This window comes from Verticillium dahliae, genomic scaffold (genome assembly GCF_000150675.1).
Source record: "Verticillium dahliae VdLs.17 supercont1.18 genomic scaffold, whole genome shotgun sequence".
In the NCBI taxonomy this organism is placed as follows: domain Eukaryota; kingdom Fungi; phylum Ascomycota; class Sordariomycetes; order Glomerellales; family Plectosphaerellaceae; genus Verticillium; species Verticillium dahliae.
Window position 1 is genome coordinate 264,707 of NW_009276923.1, and position 16,408 is coordinate 281,114.

Here is a 16,408-nt window from a genome sequence, read left to right on the forward strand (position 1 = left end):
CAGGGGCGACTGTAGTCATTTCGAATCACCACCACCACCGTTACGCCTTATTGTGCTCGGCAGAGTCTTGTTGGTCCGCATCAGCAATGTGGCTTACCGCCGCGTTCTTTTCCATCAGATCTGAGGAGTTGACTGGCGCATCAGCCCCATCAAAGCCTATGGCCATTTGCTCGAGAGTGTATCCTCGCGTCTCAGGGTACCCGAAGAAGACGGTGACAATGATGAGCGATAGCACGACGATGAAGACAAAGTAGTATTTCCAGCCAACAGCGTCCAGGGCGATCGCATTAACGAACGTGTTGAGGAAGATGGACGCCACAGCTGTGCACCAAGCCACGGTGAGGCCACGCGAGCGCAGGCTGAACTGCCAAATCTCGCATGGATACGCCGTGAGGAAAGGGGTTCTAGAAGAATCACACAACGTCAGGCAATGCTCTATTTGCGCGTGCTCCATGCAATAACTTACAGGACAATATCGTAACCGGCGAAGAACAAGAACAGGAATGGAATAACAGCCATGCCAACGGACGAAGATGCGGAGCTCGCAAATGCGCCGCCGAGGCCTGTCACGATAATGAAACTCGTCAGCATAGTGACCCCAGAGCTCATGAACAAGAAGCGGCGGCCCAGGCGATCAACGTCCATGGCGGCGGCGACAGCCCAGCCGAGGTTCCAGACGTTAAGACACGCCAAGATTAGGGTCTGCTCGGTGACCGTCTTAACGCCTACCGAGTCGAGCACAAGGGGCAGATAATACGACACAACGCCATTGCCGACCCACTGCGCAAAGAAACCCAGCGTAAGGGAGATAAATAGGCGGTGCCTATTACCGGGCGTCTTGACGATGTCGGCATACGATGCACTGGAGGTAGCGTCCTTCTCGGCCGTAATAGTCGTTTCAATCTCGGATAGTTGGTACACGACGAGCGGCTCAGCACTGTTGCCACCAGCGTGGTGTTTTGCGAGCAGATCGGCTGCTTCATCGATAACGAGGGCTCTCAGGCGACATCAGGAAGCCAGGTAAAGCTAGCAGCGGGATCAGGGCCTGCAGCAGAACAGGAATACGCCACGACCAATCGCTGGGATGTTACGGCAGGCAGAGGTAACCCAGCCACAGATGGTGCCGCCGACATACCAACCGCACATATACAAGGCATCAGCGATGGACCGCTGCTTGCATTAGCAATCTCGTTGACAAGCAGTGGTGACGAGTTACCAAGCCTTGGTACCCTTCGACGTTGAGGATGAGATGATCACCGAGCAAACCGTGTTCGATCCTGTAACAGTGGACCCGATGTCTCCGTTGACTGGCGACGGCAGGCCCTACGACAGGGCAGACAGTCCTTTTACGAGCATTAGCGCCTTTATTGCGGCCTCTCAGGTCTTCTTCACCGCGATGCAGGAAGCACTGTTCCACGAAAGTTGTGACTGCAGCCCCAAGCGCGCACCCGAGGCTCGCCTCTGTCGATTGCAGACTTTGCTCGAGAAACTCCAGTATATGCTTGGCGACCTACCTGCCGTAATGAGGCAATGGGTCGTCGCCGAGCTCGGCCATCAGAGCCGTGACGAATTTGACAAGAACGTAGACTCTCCCGAGGTTGCTCACGCCCAGTTGGAGATTACACGCGCCAACTTACACTTCACCCATCTTTGGCTGCAGAATTACATTCTCGAGAAGATCGACTTGATACTTCAGCAGCAGGTATCAGACGCCAGCGTAACATCAGACACAGCCTCCGCGTCAGCGGCCCTGCGTGCTAATTGGGCGTCTCGTGAGGACATTTGCCGCCAGATGCTTCACTTGCTGCACAGCATTTCAGCAAGTACATATTGAGCCGAACGGACTATACTTGGTAAGTCTAGCCGCGCGGCGTGCATTTTACGCCTTTTTCTTGCGTCAAGCCAATAACACTAGCGATTAACTTTTACTTCTCATAAGGTAGGCGTACAAGGTCCGGGATGTAGCCGTAGCGCTCCTCAACTGCCCCTTTGAAGCTCACGAAGGACCCTCCCGCCGGGCTGCTGAGTACATGCGAGACTTCACTAGGATGTTATCTCGTCTCGACCGCAGTGAGATCATGAACACTGCAAGTCTGAAGAGCTAGGTTGACAAAGATCGCGACTCAGCTCGGTAGCATTTATACTTACATTTGGATTCTTCGCCAAGGTAGTGTTGACTTTTGCCGCAATACTGACATCGACTGACGTCGACAGCGTCATGCAACGATGCTATGTTGCGTGACCAGCAAACAGGGCGGACTTGGCGGAACCGCGCCGCACAACTGAGCTACCTGAAACGACATTCCGTGACTCCATGAGTACCAAGGTTCAGGCAGTTCACGGCTATTTCGTTTTAGGAAACTTTTTTCGAGCCCAACCGCCAAGGCCATTCCACAGCTGCAAGGCCGACTTGTCTGGGCATAATATATAGGATTCCTTCAGCTATTGCTGCTTTTGAGGCTCTGGGGCGCAATGCGCCAAGAACTTACAGTTTAGCCTGTCGATTTCCTGAAGAAGAATATTGCTAATTGTTGGACAGAATCGCAACACCTTCGGTGCATCTCAGAAAGATTAGCCTAATGTGATGCCTTGACACGTCAAGTGTTCTCGTCGGCTAATTGCTGAAGGTCCACGTACAGCCCCTCAGCGAAGGCCTCACCTTTCCTGGGACCAGTGTTAGCCTATGCAGCTTGCAGACACCTTGGAAACTCTTCCAAGGCAGGATTGTATGTCCATGTGCATGAGTTGTGGCTAGGAAATTAGAAACATAAATAGGAGACCTCGTCCGCTCTTTGTCCTGCTCGATCGTCAACTCAGACTCGGACACATTTGCATCGCCATCAGACACCTCAGCTATAATCGCCATCTGCGTTATCCAAGCTCAACAAGATGAAGTTCAACATCGCCGCCATTCTCCTCGTCACTGGCCTGGCTGCGGCCGCGCCTGCCGTTCAGGCTGAGACCCGCGGAGAAAGTCTTGAGAAGAGAGGCTGTGGAGCCGGATACCTGTGCACCAGCGGTTATTGCCATTATAACTCGTGCAGCCCAGGCGCAGCCGGTTGCACCCTTATCCCCACCAAGACGAGGTGCTAGGTATGGGTTGTCTATCAGAAGGCTGTGAGCGAGGCTCTAAGACTGACCTGAGATTAGAGGTAGGCGTCCAGCTCACTGGTCGGCTTGTCTAGGGGATTGGAATCCTGCAATGGGCAAAAAAGGAAAGGTGCCAGAATGACTGTTTGAGACTCAATATCAGCTCCTTCTATGCCCATTATTGCAAAAATGGCCTCTTCACTCATCATTCTAATCGCAGTCATTGGTGACCGTGATGCTCAAATTTTGCTCGCTTCAGTTGTGTGTCACATGCTTGATTTTGTGATGTGGACAAGTGCCCTGGAATTTATTTAAGATCAGTGCCTGGGATTATGACACTTGAAATTTTGTAACCTTTCTGAGCAAAAGAGACAAACGTGGTGATCCTCAGGGGCTTAGCAAGGCTACTCTTCGAGTCTTTCTGCTCTGAAATCAACTTTTCCCATCCCGAGCGCGATGTAATGATCAACGAGCATAGCCTCGTGGCGGTCCCTGATCTCCAGCAATGCAGGCTCGGCCGACAGCCAGCCCACGACCAGCATGCTAAGCACCCACGACGACGTGAACCTGTCAGCAGTGAGCCATCCGACATAATGGGCATGAAGCTGCGCAACCCAAGGAAAGTTGGAGGTAATGTGCAATCGTAGCAGGGCTGGGTGCTTCCTCAGCTGCACCAGCGCCTCGACAAGCGAGACGTGATACCACCTGAAGCTGCCGATGGCGAACCCTATGCTAGACCCGGCCATGAAGGGTACGGCGTCTATGCCCCAAATGACGCTGCCTGCCATCGCACTAATCACCCCAATGACTGCAGCGGTTGATGTGCCCGATATCATGCTCCGCATCATGCTGGGGGACTGTGTAAGGGGATCATCTTTGGGTGAAAATAGCATACTGTTCTGCCACGTACAATAAACCAGGGCCACTGCTCGTCTATGGTTAGCTTATGACATGCTGTTCTTGGTCGATTGAACTAACCCGACTATGCCCCAGCCACCAAGGACCTTCAGCAATGAGAAACGAGGCTCAAAATCAGCCATTGTAGCTGCTCGATGTACTTTGACAATCGATGACAGGAGCGCAGGCTGCTTGCGACGTTGATGACCAGGGATGTACCGATGATATGTAGTTCCATGGTCAACAGCTACGATCTGTAGTCAGTCCGTGCTTTCAGACGAGACATTCCTTGCATCTGGGGACTGCCAATTCACTTGGAGCTCAAGGCCAGCAAAAAACATGCACAGTCGGCGAGCCGTCAATACCTAATCGGAGGGTGAGGGCGCGACTCCATAGTATGACCGCCCAACAGGGTCTCTTATGAAGCCTCGTTCTACAAATTTATTGTGCCGCATTGAGCACATGTGTATCAAGAACCAAAGCAACGCGTTCACCAGCCTGCCCCGCAGCTGAAAGGGAGCGAGTCTTACGTCAAGCATGACATTCGATGAAAGACATGAGATGCCCATGCATCTTATGAGAGGGCCAAGCTCAGATACCTACTACAGACTGAGTCGAGAGCCCTGCCCGGCTTCCATCACTTGTCTCAAGACCCAGCCAATATCTCCATTGCGGAAACGGCATTAATTCTCCCGCCCTCCCAGTGCAGCCCAGCACCTTCATCATGCCCGCAATCAAGGAGTGTTGAAGAAGGACAACGCCCCAACAACAGCGCCAGCAAGAGCCAACAAGCTCCTCCCAAGATTAAGCGCCTTCCAGGTCCCAATCAGCTCAACAATCCTCTCCGTCGCCTGCTGCGGGCTCGTATCCCCAGCAGCAAGGAGGAGCGCCCGGTTCGTCTCGCTCATGAGGGCAACGGTGAAAGGGACGATCGACACGGTGAGCGCCGCGGCGGCGACGTACCCGAGAAAAGCTTTCCCCCTGCCGCCGCCGCCGCCGCTGCTGCTGCTGGTGCGCCGCCGGCCCTCGAAGGCGGCGTACAGGTACACGGCCGCCGTGGTGGCGGCAAACTTGGGCATGGCAGCAAAGCCGTGCTCGTACAAGCCTCGCCAGACGCCGGCCGAGAGGTGGTGCGGGAAGTCGAGGGCTGCCGGGCAGCCGATGATGGAGAGGCCGGCGATGGCGCCTGGACGGTGTGTCAGCGGGGGGCTCGTCTTCTCTCGGACGGAAGTGCGGGGGCCAGCGACAACGCACCAGAGGTCCAAGCTGCGCTGATGACGCCGGTGGCGACCGCTGTCAGATAGGGTACGGGCCGCGACATGGTGTGTGATCTATATCAAGGCTTGGGTCAACGTTGAATGAACCGATTCCTTGGGGGTGAAGGGTTGATCGGAGAACTGCAAGCGAGGAGCAGGGTCAAAAGTCAAGACCCGAGCTTTGAGCTGTCAATGCTTGGTGTCTTAGTACATGCGAAGATGGCATGGTGGACTTGCACGACATCATCTACTGCTAGACAAAGTCAAACGCTGCTTCAGGTTAGATCGGGGTCTAAGCCGAATCGAAGCCATATCTTGCCCAGAACACAGGCAGCTGGCAGTTTCTTGATGTGGATCTTTCGCCATTATATGGGTGGTTGATACGAGAATGGGTCTCAGTTGGTCTCGTAGTGATGAGACAGGTTCTCGATACAGCAGTGACATTCATTAGGCATCGAGCGCAAGTCGACAAGCCGCATGGATGGTATTTGGTACGTGCAACCCCAACCGTCATAAGCATCGCGGCACATAATTCAGTGTTTTACAGTTTTTGCATTCCCTTCGTCAACTTTTCCTACAAACACATCGCCGTATCTCGCAGTGCGCGCGGCAATCACTGGCCAAAATCAATAAGGCCATGAGAAAAAGGACTTTTGTTTTTCAACCCTCCCTTCCATGACGAAGGGCCCTGCACAGTCCATCCCCAGCATACGTACCCCTTTCTCGGAACAGGGGCGACGTGGTGGTATATGCTAACCAAGAACACATGGTGAAAAAAGAATGAGTAGACGCCGGTGAGAAGCCCAAATAAATGCCGAAGACGGAAAAGATCCAACATGACATGTTTAGCCGTGTCTGCCGCCAGTCCTCTCGCGCATCATCTTGCGCCTTTGCACGTCCCTCTCACTGTCCCAGGTCAGGAACTCGTGCAGGCCGGAGCCGCTAGGCACCATTGGCAGAACGGGCACCTTGCGGTCCGTAACAACCTCAAGGAGAGCGGGTCCATCGCTCTCGATCAGCCAGCGCAAGGCCTCCTGGATCTCCTCAGGCTTCTCCAGGCGGCGGCTCTGAACTCCCATGGCGTCGGAAAGCTTCTGGAAGTCGGGGTTGACCGAGTGGGTGTGGGCGTAACGGTCCTCGTAGAAGAGGTTCTGCCATTGCGTGACCATACCCTGCTCCTCATTGTTCAGAACGATGACCTTGACGCCAATGTTGAACTGCGCAGCGGTGGACAGCTCCGTCAGGGTCATGTTGAAGGAGGCATCGCCGTCAATGTCGATGACGAGGGCGTCGGGCTGGGCGACCTTGGCGCCGATAGCAGCCGGCAGGCCGAAGCCCATGGTGCCGAGTCCACCAGAGGTGATCATGGAACGAGGGTGGCGCCAGCGGAAGTGTTGAGCGGTCCACATCTGGTGCTGACCGACACCGGTGGTGATGTAGGTGTTATCTTTGCGATCGGCCGTCATCTTGCTGAGCTCCTCAATCAGGGTCTGAGGCTTGATGAGACCACCACGTTCAGTGCGCTCGTAGTCGGAAAGGGGCCAGCGCTTCTTCCAGCCGTTGATCTTGTCGAACCAAGCGCTACGGTCGGCCATGGAGCGGATCTCAACATGAGGCAGCATCATGGAGACGTTTGTGGCGACATCACCCTCAACAGCCTCGACAGCTTGAACAACCTTGTTGATGTTCTTGGGCATGATCTCAAAGTGAACAATACCACCACGGCCCTCGGCAGCGGCAGCCTTGGCGCCAGGGGCGAACTTGCCGACGTTCAGGGTGACGCGATCGTCGAAACGGGCGCCGAGGGCGATGATCAGGTCGGCCTCCTGCATGGCCATGTTGGCGTAGGCGGTACCGTGCATACCAAGCATGTGCAGCGACTTCTCGTCAAGCTCGTCGAAGCCACCCAGACCGTGCAGGGTCGTGGTGACGGGGATGGAGGCCTTGTCAGCGAGCTCCTTGAGAATCTCGGGGCCGTTCTCGGACAGAATAACACCCTGGCCAGCGTAGATGATGGGCTTCTTAGCAATGTTGATGAGATCGGCGACGCGCTTCACGGAGGCGGTGAGCTGCTTCCTGCTCAGGCTCATGGCAGCTCTCGTCGCAGCGCTGGGCAGTGAGGGAATGGCGGACTCGGTAGGAATGGCTCTCCGCAGGATACCAGCGGTAACATCCTTGGGGAGATCGACGAGGACGGGGCCGGGGCGTCCGCTGGTCGCGATCTCGAAAGCCTCATTGATACGGCGGGGCAGCTCGGCAACGCTCTTGACCATGACGTTCCACTTGGTGCAAGAGCGGGAGATGCCGACAACGTCGGCCTCCTGGAAAGCATCGCTGCCAATCGAGGTGGTAACGACCTGGCCGCAGAAGACGACCATGGGCGTGCCGTCGGAGAGAGCATCCTGGAGGGGCGTGATCACGTTGGTCGCGCCGGGACCGGAGGTGACGAGGACGACACCGGGCTTGCCAGAGGCGCGGGCATAGCCCTCAGCCATGTGGCCGGCACCCTGCTCGTGCTTGGGCAGGATGAAGTCGAAGTGTGGGGAGTTGTAGATGGCGTCAAAAACGGGCAGAATAGCACCGCCGGGGTAACCAACTGGATGACGGGGTCAGTCGGATTGCCACCGGTACTAGGTGCGTGATACTGTACTTACAGACGTGCTTGACGTTGTGCCTCAGCATCATCTCGTGGAAGATCTCGCCACCCGTCTTGCCAATGAATCTAGGAACATGTGAGCTAGCCATCGTCGGTGAGGTGTGTGCGGACGGCTACATACGACTCGTCCATCTCGGGCGCCTTTGGGTCGACAAGAGGCTGGACATGCTCGTCCGCTTGCTTGAAGCCAGAGGCGGGAGGGGGCCGGACATCTCCTCTGCAGTAAGATGGTTGTCAGTTGGGGAACATGTTCGTGAGTCACCCAAAAAAAAAAAAAAGGGAACGGCAGCCGGGAGGACATACGGTGCCGGGTTGGTGGCGGAGGTGGCTTGATTCCTCACGCCGGAGGGAGTCTTCTTGATGGCCTGGACGGCAGAGACGGCGGGAGAGGTGGTGAGGGTGCGAATGAAGGAGGGCCTGTTGGCGACGGCGCGGAGGGCACGGCTGGCCTGGCGACTTCGGTGCATCATGTTGGGCGGTCGGTCGGGTAGTCGGTGGCGGAGGAGGAGGGAGAGGATGTGGTCGGACGAGGGAGCAAGTTAAAGGTGGGAGAAAGGAATTTTGTGCTCGGTAACAACAACAAGAGGCTCCGCGAAGTGTCCAGGAACGCGTGCCGTCAGTATTGGACCTTTGACACGACCAAAGTCGAATGTCAATTGGGAGAGCGAGCGGTCGGGGATTGTGAGGATGGAGAGGGTGAGAAGGTGCTCCGGGGCTGGAGGCGAAAGTAAGATCACAAGTTTGGTCCTGCCGGCCCTGACTGAGCCTACACCAGCGCTGGGGCAGGAGCAAGCGACCGACGGATCGGAGGTGGAAAAATATTAGTTGGCGAGCAGTCATGAGTCAACTGGCTGGAATGCGCCCGAGTGTGGGGTTTGGGCGCCTCTCGCGTGGCGATATCGGCCTATGGCGCTGCAACCGATTGGATTCCACTCTGTTGATTGGCCGGGGTGGCCGCCAATTTATGGGGAGCTCCAATCATACCGACTGTTCTGGCCGCCGGTGGATGGTCGCAGCAGGCGGCTTCTCCCTTTACACTTTCCCAGGTTCCCCTCCTTGCCAACGTTTACGGCTGTGTAGCTCCGAACAAGAGTCTGGGGTAATTCCCTTTTGACTCAGAACTGTTGACCATGGCCCAAGCCGTTTTCGAGACGACAGTATGCCAATGGGCAGAAATGAGCCTGTTCCTGGATGAGAATATTTCAGATGGATTCAGATGAATCTGTAGGTGCCCTCGTGTGACATCATTGTGCTTCACATGTTAAAATCTGCGGTGCTACCCACCCAAGACAGGCAGGTAGCAGCCTTCTTCGGGAGGTCAGTGATACATAGTATCATGCCGACCTTGGGTGAGAGCCCGTGCCCGTCATTCAAGGAAGCTTTCAGACACAGAGTCACAAAGGTATGGGACACAACCCACGAGGGATTGCTCACGGAATCACCATGATTTCTATCCGATTATTTTCTAGCATTCGCTTGCTCCAATCTAAAGATCACCAGCAATCCCCTTCATCACAGCGGCCGCCCTCTTCGCGATGCCTGCAGCAACGCCATCGCCGCCCTCAGCTCTCGCATCAAAGCCCTTCACCCAGAAGGCCCACCTCTCCTTTCCATAACCACCCTCGCCTCCGAACTTTTCGCCCGCTCGCAGGCTTCTTGCGTCGGGCCCTGACAGCGCCGGTCCATCCGTGACGAGCTGCCACACCCTCGACCCGGCATGTACGATCCACAGACCCGCTGCCGCCGAGAGGTACGCTGCCTCCTTCGCATCCTCGACGTCCTCCTCGAACGCTGAGCGAAGCTGCCACAGTGCAAAGTCGTCACCGTGGATGAGGCCACGACTCCAGAGCAGCGCCGTGAACGCCTGGATGCTCAGGTAGCCGGCAAGCTGGGCGTCGGTGGGTGGACGGTTGGGCTCGAACGGGGCTGTTCCTGTTAGCTTCGAAGACACAAGCACAGGAACTCAAGGATACTTACGGCCAAAGACGTCGCGAATGTTCCATCCGAGGGTGTGCAAGCGGCGAGAGGTTTCAAATCCATTCTGCCCCCTCAAGTCAGCAACGACCTAGGCAGGTAAGGCGCGTGGGTTCAACGTACTGTTGTCTCGGTAAAGACGGTCTTTGGGGAGAGCGAGAGCGCCTCGACCGTGCGTACGAGCCTGACTAGCGCTGGGTGATTGTGCGGGATTTGCTTGGCGACATCAATGACCATGCTGTACAGCGTATAGTGCGCATCAGTGCCATCGGATCCTGGAGGCCCTGGCAGGGTGGCGGCGAGGTCCTTTGCCGTCGTCTCCACCGTCACCGAGCTGTCGGAACTAGCATTTAGAAGAGTCTTGACTGTCTCAAAGGCAGCGGCATCATCGTAAGATACATCGTCTGGTTTATAAGTGAGGTTGAGTGCTTCTGCCATGATGGCAATACTTCTTGGCGAACGCGGGGTAGACTGTCGCTTGGAATGTGGGATGTTGTTGTAAAAAGGAGCACAGCGCTTGGCGATCGATCTGGTGTGAGTACCTGAACGAAGCAAGGTCCTGGATATATCTGTCCTTATAGAAGTCCGGGAGATAAGGCTAGACATGGCCGTTGACATGTGGAAGATCGGCCAGGCACCCTCGATCCAGGGTTGCCCCTCAACTACCGACGTCACAGACGGCGGGGTACTACAGTGTCGCAAAAGTGGGGGTGCTCCCTTTTTTCCAGGCCTCCGACCGTGTGGCGGTGGCCCTCGTGGGCCAGTCCCTGGCTTCGGTTCGTCCCACCTTCCAGCTTTCGGCGAACTCCTGCAGCAACATGCTGCGATCAATTATGCCGCGAAGCTTTGACGTAAGCAGGGGGCTGTCATTCACGATCTGGCTTGTCGATCAATGTTGATTTTGCGTGGGTGTGACAATTCAGGTCGCGAACATGTTTGTGTGGGGGGGGGGAAGACTTATGGCTGTCTTCTACATGAGAATTCTCGAAGCAGTTTCTGTGATGCGTATGGCCTGGAGTTGGTGAAAATAGATCTCCGTTTTGCAAAAGAGTATCGGAAAATAAAGACGACTGCCTCCAAAGCGCAGCAGGACACAAGTTTGCAAGGCACAGGAATCACAGGACCAACGGAAAGCGTGCACTATATGCTCCTTTCGACCCGGCAACAATGGCGGGTGGTGATACGGTCAGCTCTCCGCCTTGAGTCATTGGGTGCGGTTTTCCTACCTCGGGGTGCAGGTAGGCACTCACTGCGAGAATGGCTAACAGATCCGCAAGGCAGCTTTCAACAGGCCGTTGCCTTGTCGATGGAATATAGTCAAGGCAATTCAGCTTCAAATCTCCTTCCACTTCTCCAACCCCCCTCCGAGCAGGATTCAAGATCAGGACCTTTGATCAGGTATCGCATGCTCAGCAAAGTTGTCACCTTGAGCACACTGTCTTACGCAAACCCGGTGTAGCGTCATGGATCTAGACGATGTTGAGACCAGCAACTCCGACTGGAAGTCACAACTCGACATTGCCCACTTCGAGCTTATTGTTCCTGACGATACCCGCTATGGTGTCAAGCCGGGAAGATCGTTGGAAGACAAGCAGGTCGACAGAGTGGAAGGCAAGATCCTTTCGGAGCGCGAAAGAATCGAGAGTCAACTAGGTCCACGCACCCAAGCAGAGCAGCGCATCATCGACACAGCGGAACTCATCCTCGTTCGTCGACAAGACATTCGCCTTGCCCAGCGCCGAGAGCTTCGTCTCGAGAACCCCTCCAAATACTATGTCCCGAGCGAGTATCCCAACAACAACCCTCTGAAGCGCCCTGTCTGGCGAGGCCTCTATGATACCAAACTCAGGCCCGTCAAATATTACATGGGTCACAAGCCAGGCGACTTCATATTCCGATATTACCACCTACCGTGCCTGCCGCTCCGTGATCCACGGAGATGGGTCTATGAAGGTCAGGTACCGCATATGCTGTACGAGTACAAGGCCCGAATGGTTCAGAAGATACTCCCGGATATCCTCGAGGCGCTACTCAGTGCCATGAGCTTTGAAGAGAACAAACGGGGCACAGATCCTCCCGGTCTGATCCAGAAACTTCAGCGGCGCGGACGCATTGCACTGACCAAGCCAAAGATCCAGTGGCGCATCTTCGAGGCATGGAAAGAAAAGGTAGCAAAGGGACGACAACTAGGGAAATACTTAGAGGTCCTACGCGACTCGCACCTTGTGCAGGAGATGGCTTGGCTGTACAAGCGGGTGGATGCGACGATGCCACCAGACGCTTTCCTGGTCATGACTTTGATCACACCGAACCTCGAGACAGTTGATTTACTTGCCGCCAAGCATGATCAAGCTCTCGAAGCCAGGGCACGGCACCTGCTCTTCGAGGAAGGCGAGGGATGGCGGGTCGTAGATCCAGCCGAAGAATCTCGCAGATCCTGTGCCAAAATCATGAAGTACACGCCGTATGACTGGGAGAAGAACGACGAGGCAGATGAATGCAATAATGAACCGGAGCCCGATTGCAGTCGCGTGCTCGTGTACACCTTATTCTGCGAGGATGAGCTCCCATGTGGAGTGGATTTGACGGCGGCCGCGAAATCTTCAGGGGTCTACCATCCCGGCTTCGGGCCGACGGAGAAACCTTTACGCGGCGACGCCGCGACTGGACCGACGGTCGTCCCCTGCAGTCGCCATTTTTTACGACAACCTCGACATCTGACGCCTATCCGACTCTCGAGGTGCGCCATCCACGAGCACCACAACAAGCTACGACTTCAATACGGCCCCGACCACGGCTATTACCCCGACGAAAGATTCCTCGATAAGCCGTCGGTACCAGATCGCGTTGACATTTCGGGACTCGCCGTGCAGCTCACCCTCAGCGCTGCCGCACGCATCGAAGACGAAGCCACAGTCGGCCGCGACGACCTTTCCAGTAACAACTCATCCGACGACACCAATCCCCTCGACTGGAACTAGGGCGTCTTGACTCGACATTCCCCCTTTCTGCTTCAAAGCCGAAAACCCAACCAGTCGTCCAACAAGCATCCAAAAATGGCCCTCCTCCCATTCACCCTGACCGGCCTCCTCGCCCGCCCCCTTCTCCCCAAGGCCACGACAACCACGCTCCCGATCCTCCGCACCTTCACAACGACGCCCGCCCCGCAAGCAGCAAAGGGCAAAAAGTCCAAGGTGACCCCGGGCTCCGAGTACCGCGCCCGCGTGGCCAAGCTCCGCGGCAACCTCCACGGCAACGCGCCGCCCCCCCTGCGCATGGCCCGCAACCGCCACCTGCGCCACTGGACCATCCACCGCGCCTGGAAGCTGCACCAGCGCCAGCTCCGGGAGGCCCGCGAGCGCGAGCTCATGCGCCAGCACCAGGGCATCAGCAACGCGTGCGAGGAGCTTCGCGTTACCGAGGGCCCCGGTCTCAACGCCGAGGGCTACCTGTATCGTGTTGCGCTCGAGAAGAAGGGCCTGTACGGCCTCGACGCTGTGCCGATTGAGTACGCGAGGCTGCAGACGGAGACCCCTGCCAGGGTCGCTTGGGATCACGACTGGAAGAGGTAGAAAATGGATCTGCAGAGAACAAGAGAGGGGGGAGATGGAGTCTCTCTTGCTAAATTCTGAGGGGCGAAAAGAGGGCCATGTGTCTTTTCTGGCTTCACGTTTCGGTCCCAGCGAGGGTTTCCTTTGATTTCGTACCATACTGTATCACCACTGTTGGATAGAGTTCAAGGAGGGTAGGCAGGCACAAATAAGTCCAATGCCGATATGAGTTCATTATTATGAATAAGCCGCGTCCGCCGTGGTGTAGTGAGTGATGCTTCGCGACAGCCATGGCACTAGATACCAAAAATAAGACAAAGAACGAGGCGCCTGGAATAAGCCTACAGCTTGGGCGCTCGAGCCGGCTGAACGGGGTCATTGTTCCTCGTCCACCAAGCCTCGTCAGGGCTCAGTCCTGGGCAACCTGCAGACCAAAGAGCTGATTTGGAGATTCTTCGTGGTGTGCGGTGCCTGCCGATGCTACCCAGTTGACGCTTCTTATACACACTGAGGCAGAGGAGATGCTGCGCTGCTTTGATGGTCCCTGTGGACGCTCGAACGAAATGAGAGATGCTGCCGTGATGCGATGCGATCGGCAGTATCGCTTACAAGTTGCGTGGCTGCTGAACAACGAGTGTGGATAAGCAGCTCGGAATTTTCCCTTCGCCGTTTTTCGAATGTGTGCTTCCGAGTAGCACGTCTGGCAGTCAGTCGCGCGGCGTGCAGGTGACGAGCCGGTCCCGGAGGGCGTCAGGCCAGCCGTCACCCATTTCAGGGTTCCTCCTCCAAGCCTGAACCGCTCATGAACCCCCTCCATTGATTATGTTCGATGTGGACGCACGCTCAGAGGATGACGCAGCACCCTCCTCCCTCACCCTTCTCGAACGTCAGCAGTGCCGCACGTGTGGCAGCCTCGAACACATCGTCGACGCCCTCGCCACTGAGACTGGAGCACTCGAGGTACTTCCGAGCGCCAACTTCACGGGCGACGGCATCGCCCTGTGCAGTGGTGACAAAGGGGAGAGACTTCTTGCGCATCTCCTCGATCGCCACGGGGTCTTCGCGAAGATCCTTCTTAAGGCCGACAAGCATGATCGGAACGTCAGGGCAGAGGCGGCTAGCTTCTTCTATCCACTACGAGGCTTGTCAGCAAACTTCACCTGCAACATGTGCCACGCGGGCCTTACCTTGTGCTTGACGTTGTCGAGAGAGTCGGGGGTGTCAACGGAGAAAGCGATGAGGATAACATGCGCTTTGGAGTAGGCAAGAGGTCGTAGTCGCTCATAATCCTCCTGGCCAGGCCAGCGGTATCCCATAACGCGAGTTGAACGGACTTGCCATCGACACGGCAATCTGTGACATAGTTTTCGAAGACGGTGGGGATCTAGCAAGAGGATTAGGTCAATGGAGTCTTGAGCATACAGCGATTGGAGGACCGACATAATGCTGTGACCGTTGGTTAGCAAGAGATCTTCTTCCCATGTCGGGGGAGACTGGACGCAACATACTGTAGGAAAGTATCCTAGCGTGAATACGCTGAGCAGACTGGTCTTGCCGCATGCTCCGTCACCAATGATGACGAGTTTCCTATCCGGGGGGGCATGTCAGCGTTGTGTGTTGTGTGTTGTGGATTAGACAGCAGCAGAAGGCTGCAGTGGGCGGATGCAGAATGTAGAGCGCAGGGAAGACGGCCACATTGGCGTCAACAGACCGAGGCGTGCATCAAAGGGTTGTCCGCCAAGAGCCTGGCGGAGATGGATCATCATCGTACCTTCGAATGACGTTTTGAGGATTTGAAGCAGCCATGGCGGATGCGGGCGAGGATCGTCAGACGATAAGGGGGGAAAGGAGGGTCTCGTTTCAATTGAGCAGGCAATCGTCGTGTCGAATAGCTGCTGAACAAATGTTGCCGGAGGTACTGGTCGGCAGCAGGTGTCGAAAAGGAGGCTGTCGAGAAAGAAGTTGAAGAGAGGAGGAAGTCCGGGTTCGAACAATTGAAATCCCCCAAGTCGAACAGCAAGCAGCAAGCCACAGTCGGAGCCACAAGCCAAGCGCGTCGGTGCCGGCTGGTCGGTCGGTCGGTCGGTGGGTTTCTGGGGGACGGACCTTTGTATGGTTCAGGTCAGGTTGTTCGGGTCGTGGGTCGATCCTATTTTGTCTTGGAGGCCACGGCCGGGAACGTTGTCCTGGGGGGGTCGGCAGGTCGGAGGGGGGTGTGTGTGTCTGAGGGTTTTTGGGGGAGGGGTCGAGGCCTGGCGAGTTCGTGGTTGCAGAGGGCGGTGTTCGTGATCCGTAGGGAGATTGGTTGGAAGAAGGAAAGGATCCTAGGTAGGTAGGTAGGTGAGAAGAGGAAGAAGGAAAAATAATGAGGGAAGCAGCAGCGACGATCAGCCTGAGGCGCGGCGCTTGGGTCGGTGCTTGTTACTTGGTGCTTGTTGCTTTGGTGCTTGGGCTTGGGCTGGGGCTGGCGTTGGTGCTTGCTTGCCGGGGGAGGGATTGGGGTGGGAGGAGAATGGGGTAGGTACTGCACTAGGTAGGCTGGCAGGCTGGCAAGGCGAACGGGAGTGCATCAAGGGGAGAGAGAATACGAGCTGAAGAATTTCACTCGACTGCCCTGCAAGCCAGTCTCTCGTTTCGTCCTGTCCTGCTTGCAGCTTGGACCATCGGGGGTAAGTCCGGCGATCTCGAAGATCAATTCATGCACAGTAACAGTGCGGACATGCTCGACGAGCTCGTCTGTCTGTTCCCATCAAGTGAAGTGAATACAAACCAACAACCTCTGATGCCATGTCAGGAGTTGCGGGACTCGGTCGATGGGAGGCCTATAGGACAAGACTGCGCCTCCGTCCAGCGGAGTTGTTGTGCCTGTGATGGCCCATTCAGCGATGAACACCAGCCCAGCTAATGATAATCAGGGCGGGAGCTGCGCCAACGAACCCTCACCCCCCACCCCTTCACCCCTGGTCGGATAGGCTGCGCCAGCT

At 56.1% G+C, this 16,408-nt stretch overlaps 7 protein-coding genes across 7 annotated transcripts; 2 read left to right on the forward strand and 5 right to left on the reverse strand.

Annotated features, from left to right (window-relative positions):
- Nucleotides 1–40: 40 nt before the first annotated feature.
- Nucleotides 41–4,130, reverse strand: VDAG_07870 (sugar transporter; the record flags this gene model as incomplete). The annotated part of the gene is made up of 12 exons (XM_009652636.1): nt 41–404; nt 467–995; nt 1,136–1,170; nt 1,230–1,343; nt 1,515–1,601; nt 1,638–1,690; nt 1,950–1,981; nt 2,490–2,524; nt 2,638–2,664; nt 3,499–3,939; nt 4,001–4,023; nt 4,074–4,130. The coding sequence occupies 12 exons, from the start codon at nt 4,128–4,130 to the stop codon at nt 41–43; spliced, it is 1,797 nt and encodes a 598-aa protein (XP_009650931.1).
- Nucleotides 4,131–4,721: 591 nt separating this feature from the next.
- Nucleotides 4,722–5,308, reverse strand: VDAG_07871 (uncharacterized protein; the record flags this gene model as incomplete). The annotated part of the gene is made up of 2 exons (XM_009652637.1): nt 4,722–5,173; nt 5,242–5,308. The coding sequence occupies 2 exons, from the start codon at nt 5,306–5,308 to the stop codon at nt 4,722–4,724; spliced, it is 519 nt and encodes a 172-aa protein (XP_009650932.1).
- A 780-nt stretch (nt 5,309–6,088) lies between these two features.
- On the reverse strand, nt 6,089–8,369 carry VDAG_07872 (acetolactate synthase catalytic subunit; the record flags this gene model as incomplete). Its single annotated transcript, XM_009652638.1, has 4 exons — nt 6,089–7,839; nt 7,898–7,965; nt 8,021–8,116; nt 8,203–8,369. 4 exons carry the CDS (start codon nt 8,367–8,369, stop codon nt 6,089–6,091), a joined length of 2,082 nt encoding a protein of 693 aa, XP_009650933.1.
- A 1,016-nt stretch (nt 8,370–9,385) lies between these two features.
- VDAG_07873 (uncharacterized protein) lies at nt 9,386–10,311 on the reverse strand (the record flags this gene model as incomplete). Its single annotated transcript, XM_009652639.1, has 2 exons — nt 9,386–9,838; nt 9,997–10,311. 2 exons carry the CDS (start codon nt 10,309–10,311, stop codon nt 9,386–9,388), a joined length of 768 nt encoding a protein of 255 aa, XP_009650934.1.
- Nucleotides 10,312–11,336: 1,025 nt separating this feature from the next.
- Nucleotides 11,337–12,854, forward strand: VDAG_07874 (uncharacterized protein; the record flags this gene model as incomplete). Its single annotated transcript, XM_009652640.1, has 1 exon — nt 11,337–12,854. One exon carries the CDS (start codon nt 11,337–11,339, stop codon nt 12,852–12,854), a length of 1,518 nt encoding a protein of 505 aa, XP_009650935.1.
- A 75-nt stretch (nt 12,855–12,929) lies between these two features.
- Nucleotides 12,930–13,445, forward strand: VDAG_07875 (uncharacterized protein; the record flags this gene model as incomplete). Its single annotated transcript, XM_009652641.1, has 1 exon — nt 12,930–13,445. The coding sequence occupies one exon, from the start codon at nt 12,930–12,932 to the stop codon at nt 13,443–13,445; it is 516 nt and encodes a 171-aa protein (XP_009650936.1).
- Nucleotides 13,446–14,267: 822 nt separating this feature from the next.
- Nucleotides 14,268–15,230, reverse strand: VDAG_07876 (GTP-binding protein rho2; the record flags this gene model as incomplete). The annotated part of the gene is made up of 6 exons (XM_009652642.1): nt 14,268–14,558; nt 14,612–14,716; nt 14,770–14,808; nt 14,847–14,870; nt 14,933–15,011; nt 15,196–15,230. 6 exons carry the CDS (start codon nt 15,228–15,230, stop codon nt 14,268–14,270), a joined length of 573 nt encoding a protein of 190 aa, XP_009650937.1.
- Nucleotides 15,231–16,408: the final 1,178 nt, after the last annotated feature.